The 24029-nt window shown below is 45.1% G+C and overlaps 4 protein-coding genes and 1 non-coding gene across 5 annotated transcripts in view; 1 reads left to right on the forward strand and 4 right to left on the reverse strand.

Annotated features, from left to right (window-relative positions):
• The window catches only part of LOC144697471 (uncharacterized), a 346752-nt gene that overhangs the window by 284948 nt on the left and 37775 nt on the right, over positions 1–24029 (reverse strand). The gene's annotated exons all lie outside the window — the stretch shown is intronic.
• Positions 1–24029, reverse strand: part of LOC144697557 (uncharacterized) — a 280480-nt gene that overhangs the window by 227866 nt on the left and 28585 nt on the right. The window lies entirely within an intron of this gene.
• LOC144697499 (uncharacterized) overlaps positions 1–24029 on the reverse strand; it is a 194235-nt gene that overhangs the window by 50715 nt on the left and 119491 nt on the right. The window lies entirely within an intron of this gene.
• LOC144697553 (uncharacterized) lies at positions 700–20682 on the forward strand. The gene is made up of 3 exons (XM_078569601.1): positions 700–792; positions 4437–5680; positions 19548–20682. Exons 2-3 carry the CDS (start codon positions 4794–4796, stop codon positions 20680–20682), a joined length of 2022 nt encoding a protein of 673 aa, XP_078425727.1. The 5' UTR covers positions 700–792; positions 4437–4793.
• Positions 14928–15000, reverse strand: trnak-uuu (transfer RNA lysine (anticodon UUU)). Its single transcript has one exon. It is a non-coding gene; the product is annotated as a tRNA-Lys (tRNA).

Consider the following 24029-nt stretch of genomic DNA (forward strand, 5'->3'; position numbering starts at 1 on the left):
CCTCTCCTGCACTCGGCTCTTTCTCACCAGACCACCTTCAGCCCGATTTTTCACCGACACTGCGCATGCTTCACTCCCAGCCGGCTCCGCCCCCTCATTCGTTCCGATTGGTTGGAGGACCAGCGGCTCCGCCACGGTCCTCCAGGCCCGCCCTCCTCTTCCTATTGGTCCGCAGCTGCCGTCAATCATTCTGAGATGGAGCATGCGCAGTCCGTTGGGACAGACGGTAAGTGAGCTCGAGCGAGCGGAGTTAAAATGCGGGTTTTAGAAAGACCGAGTGCGAATTCAGAGCTGAAAGTAAAACCGTGAACATGGATGGGGCCGGCGAGTGGGTTGGGAGGCTATATAAACACACGGTGTCGGCCCCAAACGCTCAATAGGAGCCATATTTCCCGCGTTTAACTGGACGACGGCTGAGGTCTAAAAGCAAAAAACTGCGGATGCTGGAAATCCAAAACAAAAACAGAAACAGAAATACCTGGAAAAACTCAGCAGGTCTGGCAGCATCGGCGGAGAAGAGTACAGTTGACGTTTCGAATCCTCATGACCCTTCAACAGAACGGTTCTGTTGAAGGGTCATGAGGACTCGAAACGTCAACTGACGGCTGAGGTCTATTTTCCGGAAGTAGGCCCCAGCTAACGGCCGCCATCTTTGTGAGGGGCAAGGTCCAACAGGAAGCATGCGTCTTTACAGAGGCAGGAAACCCGGATGAATGACCCGCAGGAGGGACAATAAATCAGAGATAGAGTTTGGTGTGAAATCAATGGGTTGTTGTAAAACAGGAGATCAGGGTAACAGTCAGAAACAACAACAACTTCTATTAACATCATAAATCATCCCAGTGAGCTTCACAGGAAAATTATAAAACAAAGTGTGACACCCAGAGGCAGAAGGAGATATTAGGGCAGGTGACCAGAAGCTTGGGGAAAGTTTGAAGCAGTGTTAAATAGTCACTTGTTTCAACAGAATTGGATTATTACTGAAAAAAGAGACAAGCTGTAGAAGCTTTTCGACTTGCACTCATCAGGACAGACACAAGAATATCAAATTTCAAAGGGAACCACAATTTATACTGCATGAGAAAAGTGATTGGTTGGCTAGTCAGCTCTGATTGGCCGTTACCATGGAGCTATTGCCCCCCCATGATTTTGTTCAATTCAACACAAGGTGCGATGTCTTTTTCTTGTTCATGGGATGTGCCCATTATTGCCCATCCCAAATTACCCTTGTTCAGAGGGCATTTAAGAGCCAACCACATTGCTGTGAGTCTGGAGTCACATGTAGACCAGACAGATAAGGATGACAGATTTCCTTCCTGAAAGGACATTAGTGAACCAGATGGGTTTTTACAACAATTGGCAATGGTTTCATGGTCATCACCACCATCTGCCATGGTGTGATTTGAACTTGGGTTTCCAGAGCAATACCCTGGGTCTCTGGAATACTCATCTAGTGAAAATACCACTATGGCACCCCCTCCTCCTCAAGTATCCTCAAGCCAGGTAGTAGTCAAGTCTATATTCTTCGGATCCATAGGCAGACGCATTATCCACTGGCCCTGGTCATGTTCCTTCTGCCTGCAGAGGACAGTTCACTGTGCGTCAGCATATGTAGCTTCTAGCAAGTGTAAATGAGTCACATTAGGAGACTGACTGATAATCTTTGAAATTTGATGTTCTTGCATTTGTCCTGATGAGGACAAGATAAAAAGCTGTGACAGAATGTCTCTTTTTTTAGCAATATTCAAGTGTCTTAAAGGAGGAAGGTGTAGCAGACAGAGGGAGAGATTTTGAGAGTTTGGGGATGAGGGTACTGAAGGCATGGTCACTAATGGTGGATTAAAATAGAAAATTCGAGCAGTGCAGATATCTCAGAGGGTTGTGGGGCTGGAGGATATTGCAGAGATAGGGAGAGATGTAGACCATGTAGACTACATCAACTTCACTACCCTCATTTGGGATTTGAAAACAAGGATGAGAATTTTAAAAACAAGTTGTTTATTGACCGGGAACCAAGGCAGCTCAGGAAGCAGAGGGGTGGTAGGGGAATGGAACTCACTGCGAGTGAAAACATAGACAGCAACTGTTTGGATGGCTTCAGGTTTACAGAGGGAAGAATGTGGGAGATCAGCGCAGTGCAGCTCCCACATTCTTCCCTCCGTAAACCTGAAGCCATCCAAACACACATGGACTGCAGCGGTTCAAGAAGGCAGCTCACCACCACCTTGTCAAGGGCAACTCAGGATGGGCAATAAATGCTGGCCCAGCCTGCGAAGGCCACTTCCCCAGAATGAATAAAAAAAAGTGTGTTGGAATAGTCATTCGAGTCTGGTGGTAGCAACAGCAGGGATGAGGGTTTCAGCGGCAGATGCACTAAGACAGGGTGAGGTCGGGTGATGTTACAGAGGTGGGAACAGGTGATCTTAGTGGTGGCACAGATTTGAGGTCAGAAGCTTACCTTGAGATGAAATGTAACACTGAAGTTGTGAAGAGACTGGCTTAATCCAAGACTGTTCCCAGGGAGAGGGATGGAGTTGGCATGTAGGGAAATGGAGATTGGAGCAGAAAGTCATAGATGGTCCTAGAGTTATACAGCACAGAAACAGGTCCTTCGGTCCATCATGTCCGTGCCTGCCACCAAGCACCTATCTATTCTAATCCCATTTTCCAGCACATGGCCCATAGCCCTGTAAGCTGTGGCGTTTCAAATATTCATGTAAATACTTCTTAAATGTTGTGAGGCTTCCTGCCTCTACCACCCACTCAGGCAGCTTGTTCCAGATTCCAACCACCTTCTGGGTGAAATAATCCCTCCTCAAATCTCTTCTAAACATTCTATCCCTTACCTTAAATCTATGCCCCCTGGTTATTGACACCTCCGCTAAGGGGAAAAGTTCCTTCCTATCTACCCTATCTATGGCCCTCACAACTTTGTTTACCTCAATCAGGTTCCCCCTCAGCCTTCTCTACTCTAAGAATAACAACCCAAGCCTATCCAGTCTCTCTTCATAGCTGAAACGCTCCAGCCCAAGCAACTCCCCAGTGAATCTCCTCTGCACCTCTCCAGTGCAATCACATCCTTCCTATAGTGTGGCAACCAGAACTTCACGGAGTACTCCAGCTGTGGTCTAACTAGCATTTTATACAACTCCAACATAACCTCCCTGCTCTTATATTCTATGCCTCGGCTAATAAAGGCAAGTATCCCACATGCCTTCATAAGCACCTTATCTACCTGTACTGCTAATCAGGGATCTATCGACAAGTACACCAAGGTCCCTCTGATCGTTTGTACTTCCTAGGGTCCTACCATTCATTGTGTATTCCCTTGCCGGGTTAGTCCTCCCAAAATGCATCATTTCACACTTCTCAGGATTAAATTCCATTTGCCACTTCTTTGCCCATCTTACCAGCCCATCTATATCATCCTGTGTTCTAAGGCTTTCCTCCTCACTATTTATGACACGACCAATTTTCGTGTCACCTGCAAACTTACTGATCATACCTCCTATATTCACGTCTAAACCATTAATGTATGCTACAAACAGCAAGGGTCCCAGCACCAATTCCTGCAGCATACCACTCGACACAGGCTTCCAATCGCAAGAACAACCTTCGACCATCACCCTCTGCATCCTGAAACTGAGCCAATTTTGGATCCAATTTGCCAAATTGCCCTAGATCCCATGGGTTCTTACCTTCTTAACCATTTTCCCATGCGGGACCTTGTCAACAGCCTTACAGAAGTCCATGTAGACTAGCTCAACTGCACTACCCTCATCGACACAACTAGACACCTCGAAAAATTCAATCAAATTTATAGGATATGATCTCCCCTTGACAAAGTTATGCTGACTATCCCTGATTAAACGCTGCCTCTCCAAGTAGAGATTAATCCTGTCCCTCAGAATTTTTTCCAATAGAAAGTGTCTTCAGTCTTCTCAGTGTTTAATTGGAGTCAATTAGTCATCAGGAAGAGAAGCAGGAACCAGAATGGGCCATGGGACTGATCCCAGGTTTAACTTCATTAGAGAGTGAAGAAGGAAGGAAGGAAACCCTGGGAGGTTTGGAGAAACCACCTTCACAATCACTCATTAAATCTCCACACAGTAAGTTTTGGACACAAGGTTAATGTCTGCTGTTTTGTACGGTCGGTCAGGGGGTTTCAGATTAATGTTTTGTCATGAGTAATGACTGAAGTGAATGATCAAACATATTGTCATCTCCAGTTGTAGAAATTTGTTAAAAAGATACAGAAATAATTGTCCAAATCTCTGTTTGGATTTCAGCACAGGGAGGAGGGAGAGTGTGTGGGACGGGGATTTGCAGCTTTGGGGGAACAAGAGAGGAAAAAATGGTCCATGGCAGCTAGAGTTGCCTGTTCTAAATTTCTATCCTGTTCTTACAGTGATGACTTTTGTAAACTCCTTTTACAGAGAATTAGAAGGGGAGGATTTGCAGACGAGAAACTCAAACCAAACATCGCTTCAAGATCTGACAGAGTCTCTTGATTCATCAGGAGCTGAATATCATCGGCCCTTGAAAGTGGAAGGAGAAATGTTTTTCTGTTCTGTCTGTGGGAAAATATTTCAAACATCAGTGTGACTGGAAAAGCACCGAGACACACACACACCCGCGTGAGAGTGTTCCAGTGAACTGACTGTGGAAAGAGCTTTAACCAGTTACACAGCCTGAAATAACTTCACAGCGAAGAGAAATTGTACATGTGTTCTCTGTGTGGACGAGGCTTCAACTGATCATCCAACCTGGAGAGACACAGGGACACATGCACCATGGAGAAACCGTGGAAATGTGAGGACTGTGGGATTGGATTCAATTGTCCTTCCAAACTGGAAATCCATCAACGCAGTCACACTGGGGAGAGGCCATTCACCTGCCCCGAGTGTGGGAAGGGATTCACTCAGTCATCCAACCTGCTGAGACACCAGCGGTTACACACTGGAGAGAGACCGTTCACCTGCTCCGAGTGTGGGAAGCGATTCACACAGTTAACCAGCCTACTGAGACACCAGCCAGTTCACACTGGAGAGAGGCCATTCACCTGCCCTGTATGTGGGAAAGGATTCACTGGGTCCGCTGAGCTGCTGACACACAAGCGAATTCACACTGAGGATAGGCCGTTCAGCTGTACTTCCTGTGGAAAGAGATTCAGGTCTTCATCCAATCTCAATGCACACCAGCGAATTCACACTGGGGAGAGGCCATTTACCTGCTCCGAGTGTGGAAACAACTTCACTCAGTTATCAGCACTGCGGACACACCAGCGGGTTCACACCGGGGAGAAGCCGTTCACCTGCCCTGAGTGTGGGAAGAAATTCACTCAGTCATCCAAACTGCTGGCACACCAGCGGGTTCACTCTGGAGAGAGGCCGTTTAACTGCACGGTGTGTGGGAAGGGATTCACTGGGTCCTCTGACCTGCGGCAACACCAGCAAACTCACACTGAGCAGAGGCCGTTCAGTTGTAACTTCTGTGGAAAGAGATTTGGGTATTTTTGCAACCTGTTGAGACACCAGCGACTTCACACGGGAGAGAAGCCGTTCACCTGCTCCAATTGTTGGAAGGGATTCACTCAGTTTTCGAACCTGGTGACTCACCAGCGAGTTCACACTGGAGAGAGGCCGTTCACCTGCTCTGAGTGTGGGAAAGGATTCACTCAGTCATCCCACCTGCTGAAACACAAGCGACTTCACAAGTGACTGTAGGGGATTAATTCTGCTGTCGTTGCTGCTGTTAATCACATCCAAGACTGAACCATGTTCATTCTGACAGTTGTAGTTTGTTTCTGCTGATGTTAATAATCCCTGTAACTGGGCTGGAGTTTAATATTCTGGATCTATAGCTGATTGTGTTCTCGGGCTGCAGTGTCCCTTTAAGAACCGCTGTCTATGGTCTTTCCCCATAATTCAGGAATTCTCATCAGAAATTACTTTACAACAAGATTCTGAACTTTTACTTCGATCCTAAATTGATCTTTGGTACGAACTCTACAATTCAGTGTCTGAGAGGTTCCACTGGTTAACATCTCCAATTAGAAAGTGCTGATTAATCCTTGCTGACAATTCTTACTGACTTGCACATTACTCACAGCGACACCTCCATTATCCACCAGAAAGATGGGAAATGGGAATTGATGGAGAATCGAGAGTTCCCAAATGTTACTCCTCCCGCCTGATACAGAAATCCCCTTGGCACAGGAATGGAGACAAGTTCAATCCAACTAACGGACCACAAGAAATCACTGTCTAATAACCTTATAAAGCCTTCAGAAATTTATGGAATATTACAGAAATACCTCACTCCCTCTTATGAAGAAAGCTTCCATAGCTGCTTGCTGGCTGACAAACACAGGACAGGCCTGTTATCTCTGCCAAGGACATGTCTCTAGCACAGGCCCTGAAACAAGACATTTCTAACCCTGATACGATTGGATCTCATGACCCATACGTAAACCAACTGTCTCTGTAAAGGTTAAAACAGGCTCTCCAGTGCACAGAGATATTGACGTGATCCACACTGGCTTCAGCCCAACACCCACACTCTGGCTCACAGCAGTTAACCGTTCAGAGGAGACTGACACCACCAGCTACAGAGACCAGCATTCACTCTGCGTCATCCGTCCGTTTGTCCAACGGGACCGGTAAACTGTTCTCACCTGTCATGGGTCATTTGATTTTTCTGTCTATTTAGCTTACACACCAAATTTAACTTAATAAATGCTTCTTAATAAACTACTTTAAAATCTCTTCTGCACTGAAGCCGGACAGGTGACTGAGTTGGTGGTGGTGGACCATTTTAGTGATAGCGACCACAACATGGTACAGTTTAAGTTTGTTATGGACAAAAAAATCGACAAGTTTCAAAAAAATGTTTTGGATTGGAGGAGAGTGGATTTTAGTAAAATAAGGCAGGATCTGGCCAAGGTAGACTGGGAACAGCTACTTGTGGGGAGATCTACAGGGGAGCAGTGGGGGGGCATTCAAAAAGGAAATGGGGAGGGTACAGGCTCAACATGTTGCCTCTAGGGTGATAGGAAGGAGTAACAAGCCCAGAGAACCATGGTGACCAGTGATCAGCTTATGATGAGAAGGATAAGAGAGGCTTTTAGCAGGCACAAGAGAAGCAAATCAGCGGAAGCGTTAGTGGAGCACAGAAAGTGCAGAGTAGAGCTTAAGAAAGCAATTAGGAGAGCAAAGAGAAAGCTCTGGCTGGTAAAGGTAGGTAAAATCCCAAGATATTTCTATAAGTATATCAATGGGAAGAGGATAACCAGGGAAAGAGTAGGGACCAAGGGGACAATCTATGGGCGGAGCCAGAGGACATTGCTAGAGTGTTGAATGAATACTTCACATCCGTCTTCACCCAAGAGAATGAGGATGAAGGTATCGAACTCGGGGAGAGAGACTGCAAGGTTCTTGAGCAAATTGATATAGGGAGTGACAAGGTATTGGAGGTGTTGGCAGGCTTAAAAGTGGACAAACCTCCAGGTCCGGATGATTTGTGCCCCAGACAGCTGAGGGAGGCAAGGGAGGAGATTGCAGGGGCTCTGACCCACCCAAATTTTTAATCCCACTCTGGCCACGAGTGAGGTGCCAGAGGACTGGCGAACAGCTAATGTGGTTCCGTTATTTAAGAAGGCTTGTAGAGAGTTCGATCCTCTTTTTGAGTAATCTGTGACTCCCGAACCTAAATCTTGCAAGTGGTGTTAGGAGTGGGATCGGAGTGATCGAGATCATAGGCTTGAGAAGCAACAGTCTTAGTTAAACATGAATGGAGAAGTTCCTAAGTGAAGCCTGGAGTAGACAATGGCATTGACACATTACAGGGAGAGACTGATAGATAGTCTGACACAGAAAACAGGCCAGGGGTAAGAGATATCCTGGGGATTGGTGAAGAGTGTGACAGGGAATATGAGTATGTCCTCAATAAGATTTCTAAAGAAGGTCAGAAAGGACAAATTCAAGTTGAAGGTCCAGAATCAGTTAGAAAATATCCACAAGATGATTGCAGGTGAACAGAGAGCTGGAGAATCTTTAAAGTCCGTGCATGAACCTTTGTTAGAGCCAGATATATTTACAACATGCCAATCATTTAGAATTGTGTGAGATGATCGGCAGGTGGGGAGGATGAATCTAAGTCAATAATTATCACATTTTCGTGGAAAAGTTTTGACATTTATTCTTGGTGGCAGCTCAAGGGTTTGTGTTGCTGATTCTGATCATTCTAGTAGCTTTAGAATGTTATCTGTGGTTTGTCATCAAGAAATTAGGAAAACAAGCTCGGAGCTTAGAAACACTGAGGTTAGTCAGAAATCAGTTGTGAGAAGTCAATAAGGATATTCCCTTGTCAGGGGAGATCTGTAAGAAATCATCTTGTAAAATCTTCAGAAATGTATTGAACATTATTGCAATTAATCTCTCCCCCTCCCTCCCTCTCTCTCTGTCTGTCTCTCTCATGAAGAAAGCTTCCTGGGCTGACAAACACAGGACAGTGAGGCCTGTTTCTCTGCCAAGGTCATGTCTCTGGCACAGACCCTGAAACAAGACAAGCTTGATAGGATGGGAGGAACTCATGACCCATACATAAACCAACTGTCTGAGGAAAGGGTAAACAGGATGTCCCAGCTAGTGATGAGCCACAAAATGACCTCATGGGCTTCCGATGGAAATAGGAGGGGTTACCTTGAATATCTGTCCCTTGTTAATTGAATAAGTGATTGCCATGTCCCCGAGAAATAGGTATATAAATTGTTTTTGAGGGGAAAAAATTACATCAGAGAGTAAAGACATTCTTGAAGTGATCCATCCTTCCGCAGATACTCCTCATCACTGGAATCATGAAGAGACAAGTTTGTAGGTTTGGCCTAATGTACAATGAATGATGACAGTTTAATAGTGGAAAGCTGCACTAAAGCCCCTGTACCAACAAAGGGAGTGTGTGTTGTCAAGATAGCCAAGTCCTCTCTGCAAACATGTGAACCCCACATGTCAAGGTCGATCAGTCCAAATCACTTTGGAAAGTTACTTGTGGATCTGCTTCCACCAGTCATTCAGACAATGTGTTCCAGATCATCAGAACTCACTGAGTAAAATAATCTCTCCTCATCTCCATCTTGGATTCTTTGCCAATTATTTTAAAGCTGTGTTCTGTGGTTACCGACCAATCTGCAATGAAAACAATTTCTCCCTGTGTAGATGAAAACTCCTCAATAATGTCCACATCTCTATTAAATCACCCTTTAACCTTCTCTGCTCTAAAGAGAACAATCCCAGCTTCTCCAGTCTCTCCACAGAACTGAAACCCCTCATCACTGATACTATTCTGGGAAATTTTCCCCACACCCTCTCCAAGGCCTCGACATCTTTCCTAAAGTGTGGTGCTCAGAATTGAACATAATATTTCAGCTGAGGATTGTCAGTGATTCAGGATAACTGCCTTGCTTTTGTACTCCATGTCTCCATTAATAAACTGAGGACCCCATTAGCTATTTTTTAAAAGCAGCTTCATCAACTTGTCCTGTCACACATAAATATATGTGTACATACTCTCCCAGGTCACTCTGTTGCTGCATTCTGTTTAAAATTGTACCATTTATTTTATTCTGCCTCTCCTCATTCTCCTCCCAAAATACATCATTGACTGTGAATCACTTTGGGATGTTCTGAGGGTGTGAAAGATGCTAAATAAACCCAAGAAATTTCTTTCTTTTCTGCAGCTGATTTAAAGTTGCAGATTTTGCTCCAAAGGTTAAATTGGGATTGATATTCAAAGTTAACTATTTTACTGCAGCAACAACTTCAGCTGGGAGTCAGTGAATTAAGAGGAAAGATCCCAGACAGCGGCTCTGCAAGGTACACTGCAGGCCCGACAGCTCAATCAGCTCCACTCTCAGCTCAGGAGAGCTCAACAACTCCATACCTTGTCCACAGGGGAGTTCTCCTGGTGCAGTGGGACCAACATTTGTGCATTAACTAACAGCACTAAAAAAACTGGATTAATCAGTTAGTCTGATTGCTGTTTGTGGGATCTTACTGTGCACAAACTGGCTGTCATGAAACAGCAACAACTTGTATTTATATAACACGTTTAATGTAATAAAACGTCCCAAGGCGCTTCAGACGAGTTTCATAAAGAAACATTTGACATCAAGTCACATGGAGTGATAATAGGGTAAATGGAAAACAACCTTGATTGTAGAGGCAGATTTTCACAAAACATTGTCATCAGGAGAGAGAGGTGGAGGGGTGGAGATGTTGAGGGAGAGAATTACAGAGTTTCACATCTAAGCACAGTCAGAAATGGTGGAGTAATTAAAATCAGGAATGTTCAAGAGGGCAGAATGAGAGGAACACAGTTTTCGCAGAGGGGTGTGGACAGGAGGTCAGAGAAAGGAAGGGATCAGGTCATGGAGAAACTTTGAACCAAGGTGCAAATTTTAAAATCAAAACATAGCTTGACCAGCAGCCAATGTGGGTCAGAGAGCACAGGGATGATGGATGAACAGGAATGATGGATGAACAGGACTTGGTGTGAGAAAGCACACGGACAGCAGAGTTTTGGATGATCTCACGTTTCCATGTGGGGGCGGGGTGAATCTGATGGGCTGACCAGGATTGTATTGGAATCAAGTCTAGAGGTAGCAAAGGAGCGGTTTAAGCAGCAGATGAGCTGGGGGTGGGGTGGAGATAAGCGATGTTATGGAGATTGAAATATCTGGTATTGGTGATGGTGTGGATGTGTGGTCAGAAACTCATCTTGTGGTAAAATATGACTCCAAGGTTGCGGACAGTGTGGTTCAGACTCAGACAGTTCCCGGAGAGAGGGATGGACTCGGTAGTTAGGGAACGGAATTTGTAGTGGTGACCGAAGACAATGGCTTTGGTCTTCCCAGTTTTTAATTAGAGGAAATTTCAGCTTATCCAGTACTGGATGTGGGATAAGCAGTTTGATAATTTAGTAACAGTGGAGGAATGGAGAGGGATGGTGGTGAGGTTCCTTCACTGTCACTGGGTCAAAATCCTGGAACTCCCTCACTAACAGCACTGTGGGTGCACCTACACCACATGGACTGCAGCAATTCAAGAAGACAGCTCATCACCAACTTCTCAAGGGCAATTAAGGATGGGCAATAAATGCTGGCCCAGCCAGCGAAGCCCACATCCCGTGAATGAATAAAAAGCAAGGAAGAGCTGGACATTGTCAGTGCACATGTGAAAACTAATGTGGAGCTTCAGGATGATGTTGCCTCGTGGCAACATGTAGATGAGAAATAGGAGGGGCCAAGGATAGATCCTTGGGTTCACCAAGTTCAATGGCTTTGGAGAGGAAAGGGAGGTTGGCGATGGGGCAGTAGTTCTTTCTTCATCTTTCATGAAATCCACTTTTAAACCTGTGTCCTCATTGGCAGTCTGTGGAAATTGTAACATTGAGGGTACATAATGTTCCCATGCTTGTTGTATAGGTTCCTGACTCGTAACAAGGGTGGGACCTTCTTGTATTGGCTGTGATAGGGTCACCAGGTCAGTTCAAACATCAGTGAACCACAGTTTGGAGGCAGCCAGTTTCAGGGAGTCAGCCAGCAGGTGTGACAGAGACAGGCAGAGGTCCCAGTTAAGTTAAAGAAAGAGCCAAGCGGAGCAGATTTTAAAGAGGACCATTGGAGTAAAGATACCTCTTTGGAGCAGTGATGTTCTGCTTGGCCTGGCCTAAGACCTGAAAGTGTGCTTGGAAGGTGAAACTTGAGGTTACTCGGCAATCCAGGGGAATCTCAGAAAGCAGGGTTGAAACCCTGTGAGCTGAGTCATTGTTGAAGCTGACAGAGTTGGGAGTGACTTTGGAAAGAATTCCAAGGAGAAATCTTCAAAAGTGGTGATTTGAAACCCTCGTGACAAAGGCGAAGTTTCAGTGAGATTGGTTGGCTCACAATGTGGGCCATTGTGGGTTGTTGAGAAATCCATGGAATCTGTTTTGGTTGCATCTGTCATTTACTCTATAGCATTGTGGGTCCGACTACAGGTCATGTTAATTCACACGTACCTCACACTTACACTGAATGTTAGAGTATAAGGTAGTTCTTGTAAACTATTTTATGTTTTTAGAACTTGTAAAATTTGCTTTGTTTTCTGTTTAAAAACCCTTGTAATCTTGTAGCTTTATTCTAAAAGCAGGTGTCTTGAATGTCAAACTTTTGACTAATACTTTAAGCAAAATGTTATTGGTCCCTAATGGATCCTACCATCATCATCTTGGAGAGCGGTGGTGGGGGTGGGGGAGGGGGGTGCAGTGGGTGATGTGGAGGGGATTCTGGCTAAGGAAGGTAAAGACTTGTGAAAGCTAACACGGTGCTTTTGGATGATGCCACCGAGCGGCAGCATGCAGAGGAGAATGGGAGGGGCCAAGGATGGACCCTTGAGGGACTCCAAGTACAAGGGCTTTGGAGAGGAAACGGAGGTTGGTGATGGGGGGTCTAGCTTTCAAAGATGGTGGGGGTCAAGGATTGTCCATTTTTAGGATGGGTGCTCACAGTGGATTGCAAGGCAAGATGGACAGTGCCAGAAGAGAGAGAGAACTGTTAACAATATCAGCTAACAGGCAGAAGTTGGATGGTCAGCAGTTTAGTGAGAATAAGGTCAAGGGAGCAGAAGGTGGGTCTCATGGACAAGATGAGCACTGAGGGGACGTGAGGGGAGGTGGGATAGAAATTGGAGAAAGATGTAGGTTCAGGGCTCAGTCAAGGGGGAATTTTTGAGACTGTTTATCCCGGTGGGCTAGTGGAAGGGAGGGATGCAGCAGAGGCAGCTGATCGGATTGTCTAAATCTTAGTGACAAAGAAGCTCCATGAGCTCCTCACACTTGTTGGAGGTGAGGATGGAGGAGACAGAGGAGAAGGAGAGCCCTTCAAAAGTAACTAATTGTGTTCAACATTAAAAGATTCAACACATCGTGTTGTTAAAAAGACTTAACATATTGTGTATTTAACACAAAGATGAATTATTTCACTTTATCCAGAATATTAACATCTGTAACTGGGCTGGAGTTTAGTAACATCAGCAGAAACAGACCCCAATGAACATGGTTCAGTCCTCGATGTTATTAACAGCAACACCTGTAGTTACTTGTGAACTCACTGGTGTTTCTGCAGAGTGGATAACTGAGTGCATCCCTTCCCTCATACAGAGCAGGTGAATGGTCTCTCCCCTGTGTGAATGCGCTGGTGTACAGTGAGGTTAGATGATGTCTTGACCTCAGTCCCACAGTAAGAGCACCTGAAAGTTTTCTCGTCAGTATGAACTCGCTGGTGTACAATGAGGTCAGCTGATCATCTGAACCGGGTCCCACAGTGAGAACACCTGAATGCTTTCTTGTCAGTGTGAACACGTTGATGGTATATCAGTTCCTGGGAACTTTTAAAACACTTCCCACAGTCGGGGGATTTAAAAAGTCTCTCACCAGTGTGAACCCGCTGGTGTGTCAGCAGGTGGGAAGACTGAGTGAATCTCTTCCTACACATAGAGCACCTGAATGGTCTCTCCCCAGTGTGTATTCGCTGATGTACAGAGAGTTGAGATAATTGCCTGAACCCAGTGCCGCAGTCAGAGCACCTGAACGGTCTCTCATCAGTGTGAGCACGTTGATGGAACGTCAGTTTGCTGGAGCTTTTATGGCACTTCCCGCAGTCTGGGCATTTAAAGACTCTCGTCAGTGTGAACGAGCTGGTGTGTCAGCAGGTCAGTTGACTGAGAGAATCGCTTTCCACAATCGGCACATGTGAATGATCTCACCCCGGTGTGAGTTTCCATCAAGGCGGATGACTGAGTGAATCCCTTCCCACAGTCAGAACAGGTGAATGGTCTCTCCCCAGTGTGAACTCGCTGGTGTTTTAGCAGGTTGGATGAATTAATGAATCCCTTCCCACACTCGGGGCAGGTGAATGGCCTCTCCCCGGTGTGAATTCGTTGGTGTGTGAGCAGGTCCATTGAATTAATGAATCCTTTCCTGCACTCGGAGCAGGTGAACGGCCTCTTCCCGATGTGACTGCCCCAATGTGTTTCCAGCTGAATTGGATTATTGAATCACTTCCCACAATCCCTACATTTCCATGGATTCTCCCTGTTGTCCCTGCATTTATGTTTTGACAGGTCAGATGATCGGCTGAAGCCTCGTCCACACACAGAACACATGTACCGTTTCTCCCCACTGTGAACGGTGCTTTTTCCTTCCATGTTCAAAATCCAATAATACTGAGTTAACGATAAATTGGGCGACTCCATCAGATCCTGATGTGACGTTTGGTTTGTTTCCTGACTGCAAATCCTCCCCTTCTAATCCCCGTCTCTGTCTCAAAAGGGAGACCTCTTACTCTTCTGGAAACTAACTCACCTGGTCCCACTCCCCTGCCTTTTCCCTGAAAACTTGCATTTTCTGTCCAATTCTCTTTTGAATCCGTGACTGAATCTGCCACATTCTCAGGTGGTGCATTCCAGATCCTAACCACTTGCTGTGTAACAGAGAAACCCCTTTAGAATTGTACACTTTATCTGATGCTACCACTTTCTCCTCATTCTTCCGACCAAAATGAATCACTTCACACTCCCTTACATTAAATTCCAGGTACGTTTTCACAGTTTACAGGAGGATATTCCTGTGCATTGTGACAGTTCACACAGTGGTAAGAAAGAAGTTTTCTCCAAACGGGAATTGAATCAAGGCTGCGGCGGTGAAAGGAACAAATCGTAACATGAAACTCTCCACCTTCCAGTGAAGCGGAGGCAGTTTCACTCAGAAACCAGCAGCTGTGACATTAACAAAGCCGGATGGAGAAAAACTCAGTTTGAGTGATGACACTGCCGGAGGAATGGAGAACGGGAGATCACCCATGAAAGCAGCAAAGCTTTAAAAGCAGACGACACACAGCGTGGGGCTCGAACCCACGAGCCTGAGATTAAAAGTCTCATGCTCTACCGACTGAGCTAGCCGGGCGTGCATGCACTTTATTTCCTGTGCGAAAATTTAAGGAGATCAATATTGTTTTCTACCTGGAGCAACAGCTTGTTCTGAATTTCAAAGTGTGGAAGGTATTCAACCTCCAAAAGCCCCAAGGTTGCAAAACATTCATCTCAATCATCAATAACATCATTCACATCTTCCACTTCTCAGCTGCACCTCCTTCCAGCATTGCAAACTCCTCTTGCATCCTGATATTTTTCTCTGTGACATTGTAATATGACGCTGCACAATTAATGTGAATAAAGTTTGTGATGGTGAAAATATGTGTTCATGTCTCAGGAACTGAACTACATTGACACACACAGAGGAACATACACAGACATATGCTCCGAGCATGACGGGGGCCAAAGGTGAGACAAAACACCCAGAAATCAAGATGTCACCAACTTGGCCAATTATTGTTCCATTTCAGAGACCAAATGTTGTGAATGTTTGCAGATGAACAGAAGTAAGAAACACGGGGGTGTTTGGGTAATTTTCTTTTTAATTTGACTGAGAATTTATTCTGCAGACAGTTTGTGTCAATCAGGAATGAGAAGAAGGGGAGTTGGGAGGATTCGAGCCACGTGGAAAAACACCTGAGCCACTCGGCCAGGACAACTGGGTAAAGGCTGCGTGTTGTTTGTTTAAAATGATAGAATGAATACAGGGAGTTCCAGTGAAAGAAGGTCTTCCAGTCCATGCCATTGCCCCACCTTTTCCCAGTCACCCTGGGATTTACACTGTCTCTCCTCATTCTCCCAACTGAAATACAACACCGCACAGCTCAGCTGCTCCTTCACCACACAGAGAATTTTTTGGAAGCGCCTCAAATAACAAAGCACCAGAAAGTTTGTCAGCGGTGAGAGTAAAGCCCAAATCACCAGAGAGATCGAAACCTGAACCAGCGGCTGAGCCCGCTCGGCCTCACTACCACATTCAGATTAGACACAAACATTGACACTGAATTAGGATATAAAAAATGATGATCAGGAATTGGCCATTCGGTCCCTCGAGCATTCTTAGCTACTTAATAAGATTATGTGAAAACTTCAAACATCATCCACTTTGTAACATCCTGAACAGTCTCCAATCAAAGAAAAGAGAGAAATGTCTTCTTGCATCTTTCAAAACTGATGGTTTTTTCCTCTCTGAATCATATGATATGAAGCCACAGAGCGAACATGAATAATGTTTGGGTGGTAAAAATGGGAAACTGAACCACAATTGACAGACACAAAGAAACACAAATATGCATGTTAAGATTTGAAAGTGCATATTTTCACACTGTCTTTCAATGTGCAGAAAGTGGAGCTGTGATCAGCTTACAGCTCAGAAGATGTACAGCAAGAACAGCTCACATTGCCTGTTGGGACTCTGTGAGCTGCAGTTAATGATTGAGACCATTTAATTGTCGTTCAACAAGTCCGGTTCTAAATTCTGTGCTAGAAATGATAAGAAAACTCGCTGAATTTGCTCAATGTCTTGAATTCGAAGCATCACATGGAAGATAAGAAAGTTCACCTTAACCGTGGTGTGAGGAAAAATAAAATGACAGAAAGTTACAGCAAAGAAAGAGGCCATTCGGCCCTGTGTTCTGTTTTCAATGAGCAATGTGATTCGTTGATCTGAATACTCAAAGATATTCGTCATTTCGAAAGAATGGGCAAAAAGGGAAACGAGGCGGAGTCGCGTTGTTAATGAGGAATGAGATCGGTACATTAGTGAGAGAGGATCTCAGATTGAAGGATCAAGATGTAGAATCAGTTTGGGTGGAGCTTAGAAACAGCAAGAGGCAACAAACATTGGTGGGAGTTGTTTATAGGCCACAAAACTATAGTGGTAATGTTGGGCATGAGATAAATCAGGGAATTAGAGCTGCATGTGACATGGGTAATACAGGAATAATATTCTGCCTCGCACCACTGCTCTATAGTCAGTGCTTTGTAACCTATCACGGCCCTTCTCTTTTATTTTCACTCCCTCACTCCGACTCTGGGTTTGTTCCTGAGTTTTGCCCTTGTGACATTTCCAGCTCTGATGTGAAACTTCCACACTGGCACTCCACTAGTTACAGGTTGCCATCCTGAAAAATGCCCCCCTTATCCCAACTCTCTGCCTTCTATTAGCCAATCCTCTATCCATACGAATATACTATTCCCAACACTCTAATCTTATTGAGTAGCCCTATGTGCAGTACCTTATCGAACCTCTATTAAAATGAAATCTCTGAATTCTTCCAGTTTGGGTAAAAGGTCACCGACCTGAAACATTCACTCTGTTTCCCTCTCCACAGAAGCTGTTTGACCTGCTGAATGTTTCTAACATTTTCTGTTTTGAAGTCGGATTTCCAGCATCATGTTTTTGGGTTCACAGTGGATTAGTTTTCTCTGACTTATCGTTCCCTGTTTAAAGGTGAAGAAAGAGCTTTTACAGAATGAGACAATAACTGTCCCCCTGTTCGACATGAAACTAAACTCACTGTTAATTCCTCCTCAGTAGCAATTGTAAACACAAAGCTTCCAGCCGGGATTGAACCGGGGACTTTCTCATGTAAAGTAAAGGTGATAATCAGTGCACTAGGGAAATGAGTGTGAATCCCCCCCGGACAGAGGGGAACTGACCATCCATCTCTAGCTCTAATTCCCAAACAGAAAATGCTGCCAAGAATCAGCAAGTCAGGCTGAGTCTGTGGCCGCTCTCACCATCTGAAACCGTCACAATGCCCGGTTGATTGACGGCAGCTCCAGGTCAATAGCAAGAGGGGGCGGGACTGGAGGACCGAGCGTGAGCGGCAGGTCCTCCAACCAATCGGGGTGAATGAGGGGCGGGGCCCGAGGGAAGAGACATCGCGCAGGCGCAGGGTCGTTGTACCTGAAGCCCGGGGAGTGCGGGAGCTGAAGGAGGCGGGAAAGGGTGAGTAACAGCCGAGTACAGGAGAGAAATGGAGTCAGTGCGGACTGGGAGGTTTCATAAACACCCGGTGTAGGACTCAAGATCCGAATTGAAAATTCCCAGTCCCGCGTTTGCACCAAATCGGCAACAGCTGCGGCCTCATACCCGGGGTAACGGCCGCCATCTTTATGGGGCAATGTGCAGCAGGGCGCATGCGCGGTCATCCTGGTCCAGGTAACAGGAGGAGAGAATGTTGTGCATTTCTATCCTGGACTGACAGGGACGGATTTTGGAAACTCCTTTTACAGGGGGTTAGAAAGGGAGGATTTGCACACAACAAACTCAAACCTATTTGTCTCTTCTCAATTTCTGTCCTGGACTGACAGGGATGGATTTTGGAAACTCCTTTTATTGGGGATTAGGAGGGGAGGATTTACACACAGCAAACTCAAACCAAGAGAAATGTTTGTCTCTTCTCTATTTCTTTCCTGGCCTGACAGTAATGCCTTTGAATACTTTTTTGCTGGATATTACATCAGGATTCTCAGACGGGACACTCACACTAAACATCACATCTAAGTGGCACTTAATCACTCCATTCATCAGGACTGGATATTATCGGCCTCTGAGTGTAAGTGTTGATTTCCAGGTGATTACCACTCACTGTATAAAATTTCTTCTTCACATCCCCCCTCTAGATCTTGCACCAAATCTTAAAACTTTGTCTTGTAATCCTTTTACTATCAGCTACTGTGAATGGCTTTTCTTTAGCTACCTTATGTGAACCTATCATTAAGTTGCACACCTCCATCAAATCTCCGTTCAACCTAAGATAAAAGAAAAATACCACAGATGCTGGAAATTTGAAACAAAAACAGAGAGCAGAAGAGTCATCCAGACTCAAAATGTTAACTCTGTCTTTCTCTCCACAGATGCTGTTAGACCTGCTGAGTTTTTCCAGCATTTGCTGTTTTTGCTCCCTTCAACCTACTTGGCTTCAAGGAGAACCACCCCAGTTTCTCCAACCAGGGTATGTGGAGTGTATACCATCGACAAGATGCAACACACCAGGGCTCCTTCAGCAGCACCTTCCAAACCCATAACCTCTAACACTAAGGACAAGGGCAGCAGACACATGGGAACACCACCACCTGCAAGTTCCTCTCCAAGTCATACACCATCCTGACTAGGAACTATATCGCCGTATATCTCGGAGGGGAACTTGGAGGTGATGATATTCACGTGTACCAGCTACCCTGGTCCTGCTAAGTGGTGGAGGTTGAGGGTTCCCCCATCGTGCTGTCTCTCTTTCTCTCTCTCTCTCTCTCTCTCGCTCTCAGCTTTAACGTTCCACTTTCTCCTAGTGCCAACCTCACAAATTATTCATTAGTTTGGTTTCACAACCTGCCTTTGTGTTTTTGTGGGTTCTCTCTCACTCCCTTTTTTCTGTTTTAAATTAATTTCACAGGATGTTGGAAGGGGAGGATTTACAGTCAGGAAACTGAAACCAAACATCACATTAGGAGCTGACAATTGCCCAATGTATCGTAACCTGAATATCATTAGATTTTGAACATGGAAGGAAAAAGCACCGTTCCCACTGGGAAGAAACTGTGGAAATGTGGGGACTGTGGGAATGGATTCAGTTACCCATCCCAGTTGGAAACTCATCGGCGCACTCACACTGGTGAGAGACTGTTCACCTGCTCCGAGTGTGGGAAGGGATTCACTCGGTCATCCCACCTGCTGACACACCAGCGATTTCACACTGGTGAGAGGCCATTCACCTGTTCCAAGTGTGGGAAGGGATTTACTGTTTCATCCACCCTGCAGAGACACCAGCGTGTTCACACTGACGAGAGACCTTTCAAATGCTCAGAGTGTGGAAAGTGTTATAAAAGTTCTCAGGAGCTCATGTCCCATCAACGTGTTCACACTGATGAGAGACCGTTCAGGTGCTCTCACTGCGGGACTGGGTTCAAGACATCATATTACCTCAATGTGCATCAGCGCAGTCACACTGGGGAGAGACCGTTCACCTGCTCCAAGTGTGGGATGGCATTCAGCCAGTCCTCCAGCCTTCTGAGACACCAGCAAGTTCACACAGGGGAGAGACCATTCGCCTGCTCCGAGTGTGGGAAGGGATTCAGTCAGTTATCAACCCTGCAGACACACCAGCGAGTTCACACTGGGGAGAAACCATTCTCCTGCTCCGAGTGTGGGATGCGATTCAGTAGTTCAACCACCCTGCTGATACACCAGCGAGTTCACACTGACGAGAGACCTTTTCAATGCCCAGACTGTGGGAAGAGCTTTAAACGTTCCCAGGAACTGATGTCCCATCAACGTGTTCACACGAATGAGAGACCATTCAGGTGCTCTCAGTGCGGGACTGGGTTCAGGTGGTCATCTCAACTCTTGGAACATCAGCGGGTTCACACTGGGGAGAGGCCGTTCACCTGCTCCAAATGTGGGAAGAGATTCACTCATTCATCCAACTTGCAGAGACACAAGCGAGTTCACACTGACAAGAGACCTTTTAAATGCCCAGACTGCGGGAAGTGCTATAAAAGTTCGAGGGAACTGATGTCCCATCAACGTATTCACACTGATGAGAGACCATTCAAGTGCTCTGACTGTGGGACCGAATTCAGGCAATCATCTCAGCTCACTGTGCACCAGCGAATTCACACTGGGGAGAGGCCATTCACCTGCTCCGAGTGTGGGAAGAGATTCACTCAGTCATCCCACCTGCTGAGACACCAGCGAACTCACAAGTAACTACAGTGATGGGATTTTGCTGTTAATCACACCCAGGAATGAACCAGGTTCATTAGAGTCTGTTTCTGCTGATGTTAATCAACTCCAGCCCAGTTATAGGAGCTATTATTATCAGAAAAATAGCCAAATTCATCAGCTTTGTGTTAAATCCATTCTGTCGAATATTTTTAATATCTCTAACGTAAGTTAGTTCCTTTTGAAGGACTCTCCCTCTCCCCTGTCTCCTCCATCCTCACCTCCAGCAAGTGTGAGGAGATCATGGAGCTTCTTTGTCACTAAGATTGAGACAATCCTATCAGCTGCCTCTGCTGCTTGCCTCTCTTTCATTAGCCCACCAGGACAAACTGTCTCTGAAGTTCCCCTTTGTCTGAGCCCTGAACCCACATCTTTCTCCAGTTTCTCTCCCACTTCCCTCATGCCCTCTTGATCCTATTCTCACTAAACTGCTGACCATCCAACTTCTCCATCTTAGCTGATATTGTTAATGGTTCTCTCTCTCTTTTGGGACTGTCCCTCTCACCTTTAAATCCACCATCCTCACCCATTCTAAAAAAAAGCAAATTTTGACCCAACCATCTCTGGAAACTACCGCCCCATCTCCAACCTTTTTTTCCTCTCCAAAGTCCTTGTACTTGGTGTCCCCCAAGGATCTCTCTTTGGCCCCTCCTATTTCTCATCTACATGCTGCCACTCGGTGACATCATCCAAAAGCACCGTGTTAGTTTTCACATGTACACTGACAGCACCCAGCTCTACCTCACCACTATCCCTCTCCATTCCTCCACTGTTACTAAATTATCAAACTCCTTATCCCACACCCAGTACTGGATAAGCAGAAATTTCCTCCAATTAAAAATTGGGAAGACCAAAGCCATTGTCTTCGGTCACCACTATAAATTCTGTTCCCTAACTACCGAGTCCATCCCTCTCTCCGGGAACTGTCTGAGGCTGAACCACACTGTTCACAATCTCGGTGTCATATTTGACCCCAGGAGGGTGTTTCTGACCACATATCCACACCATCACTAACACCGGGTATTTCAATCTCCATAACGTCGCCTGACTCCACCTAACCCCAGCTCATGTGCTGAAACTTTTATCCGTCTCCATGTTACCTTTAGACTTGATGATTCCATTACATTCCTGACCAGCTTCTCATATTCAAACTGTCCCCCACACTGAAACGTGAGATCATCTATGTCTATGAGCTTTCTCACGTCAAGTCCCCATCACCCCTGTGCTCACTGACCTACATTGGCTCCTGGTCAAGCAGTGCCTTAATTTTAAAGCTCATAGCCTTGTTTACAAATCCCTCCATGGCCTCGTCTCTCCCTATCTCTGTAATCTCCAGTCACTCACCCTCTGAGGCATCTGCACTCCTCTCATTCTGGCCTCTTGAACATCCCTGATTTTAATTACTGCTCCATTGGTGGCTGTGCCTCAGTGTGATGCTCTGAAATTCCCTCCCTAAACCTCTCCACCCCCTCCAGCTCTCTCTCCTGATTAAAGATGCTGGTTAAAATCTGCCTCTCCAATCAAGATTTTGTCCATTTACCCTAATATCTCCATTTGTGACTCTGTGTCAATTTTTTTTCTTTATGAAACTCCTGTGAAGAATTTTGGAACATTTTATTACATTAAACGTGTTTTATAAATACAAATTGTTTCTGTTTCATGACAGTCAGTTTGTGCACAGTAAGATTCCACAAACAGCAATCAGACTAACTGATTAATCCAGTTTTTTTTTTTGGTGGTGTTAGTTAAAGCACGAATGTTGGTCCCACTGCACCAGGAGAACTCCACTGTGGACAGCATGTGGAGTTGTTGAGCTCTCCTGAGCTGAGAGTAGAGCTGATTGAGCTGTGGGGCCTGTACTGTACCTTGAAGAACCGCTGTCTTTTACCTACATCTCACCCATTAGAAATCCATGAAGTTTATGGGTTCAAACAAAACAATAAATTATTTTCTCTTCATCAGTTCCATCGTGAGTGAAACAGGTGTAAATAAAATATCATTTTTTTCCCTTATTCCTGTGCGATGCTGCGAAGTAGGCTTGTGCGGACTGTGTGTAGGTTGTGTGTGTGTGTGACTAATTTAATTAGACTGACGACAGTCAGACTGCAAGATTTAAATCATCGGAAGGATTAGGTGTAAAGCAGGTATTTTTGAAGTGGAGATGAGTGAGCTAAGATGGGATACCAGTAGATACAGCATGAATAGGAATTTGCATTAGGAGATAAATGAGGAGCTGAATTTTTAGCTATTGAATTTTAAAGAGAGAAAAAAGGAAGTTTTACAACTGGCAAAGAGCATAAATAAATAAAGCAAAGTTATTAAGTTTATTTTTCCCTAAAGTAGTGGCCATAAAAGCAACATGAAAGTTTTTAGATTCTGGGAAAGGTAACCTTCAAAAGAAAGTTAAAAACATTTATATGGGGTTTGGCCATGTGATTTGAAGAGTGTGCTGTGTGAGCACAGTCCAATGAAGGAAGCAGCTTCTCACCACCCCAGAGAAGTGTCTGGTTGTTCCAGAAAGCAACGTTTTCTTACAAGACTTGGATTTCCATTGTTGACTGAGAGGGAGAGAGAAGCTTATGAAATACCTCCCTTATAGCAACAGTGGGTGCCTTGTAGTAATATTACTGGATGTTTTACTGTTGTCTGGAAATGGGTGTTTATTTGTGAATCTAGCTAAGTAGAAATCTTTTGGGAAATGATATAAAACGAAAGTTAACTGTGTAGCTGTAATCTTATGTGTTTAAGTTTTCTTTTCTTCTGTTAATAAATATTTTAATTTAATATCTCCAAAAGTGGTAGTGGAATCTTTACTTCTGACTTCAGTACACATACCTTCTCGAAATAAACACAAATTGCAAATTTGTTGTAATAGCCTGACCAAGTTTCCCTTTGGAATTTGGTCAGCCTGGCAAATACCACCTGCCATATCACAACAAAGGGGGAAGCAGAAAAGCAGCAATATTCCGGCCCCGCACTCTCCAATCACCCGCTGCCAGCAGAAAGCAGCGACTGCAGCTTCAATCAGCGGGTTACTGCCCATCCCTGGGACACAAGATACTCCAACCCGGGCCAAACCTCCCAATACACCGGGCACAGGCTCAGGAAGATGCAGGTAGATAATATCCCTGTCACTAAACCTCCAAGCAGCATTTACAGAATGCCCGAGTGAGTGAGTCACAAATAAAAGACACACCAACTTTCTAAATCTTTTCACTGAAAAATTCCTTCAATTTATTGAAAATCTGACTGTTGTGAATCTGAAAATGAGCACCATGGGGTTTGTGTTACTAAATGACTGGCTGTCCATTGTTTGTCAGGTTTGCAATTCA

The sequence above is a fragment of the Cetorhinus maximus genome, chromosome 23, assembly GCF_964194155.1.
Source record: "Cetorhinus maximus chromosome 23, sCetMax3.hap1.1, whole genome shotgun sequence".
Classification (NCBI taxonomy): Eukaryota; Metazoa; Chordata; class Chondrichthyes; order Lamniformes; family Cetorhinidae; genus Cetorhinus; species Cetorhinus maximus.

Excerpts from the sequence above, each read along its gene's own strand:
- LOC144697553 (XM_078569601.1), top strand. The coding sequence starts at position 4,794 with ATGGAGAAACCGTGGAAATGTGAGGACTGTGGGATTGGATTCAATTGT. Across the intron at positions 5,681-19,547 it reads TGTGGGAAAGGATTCACTCA|TTACCCATCCCAGTTGGAAA; the intron begins GTCATCCCACCT and ends GAATGGATTCAG.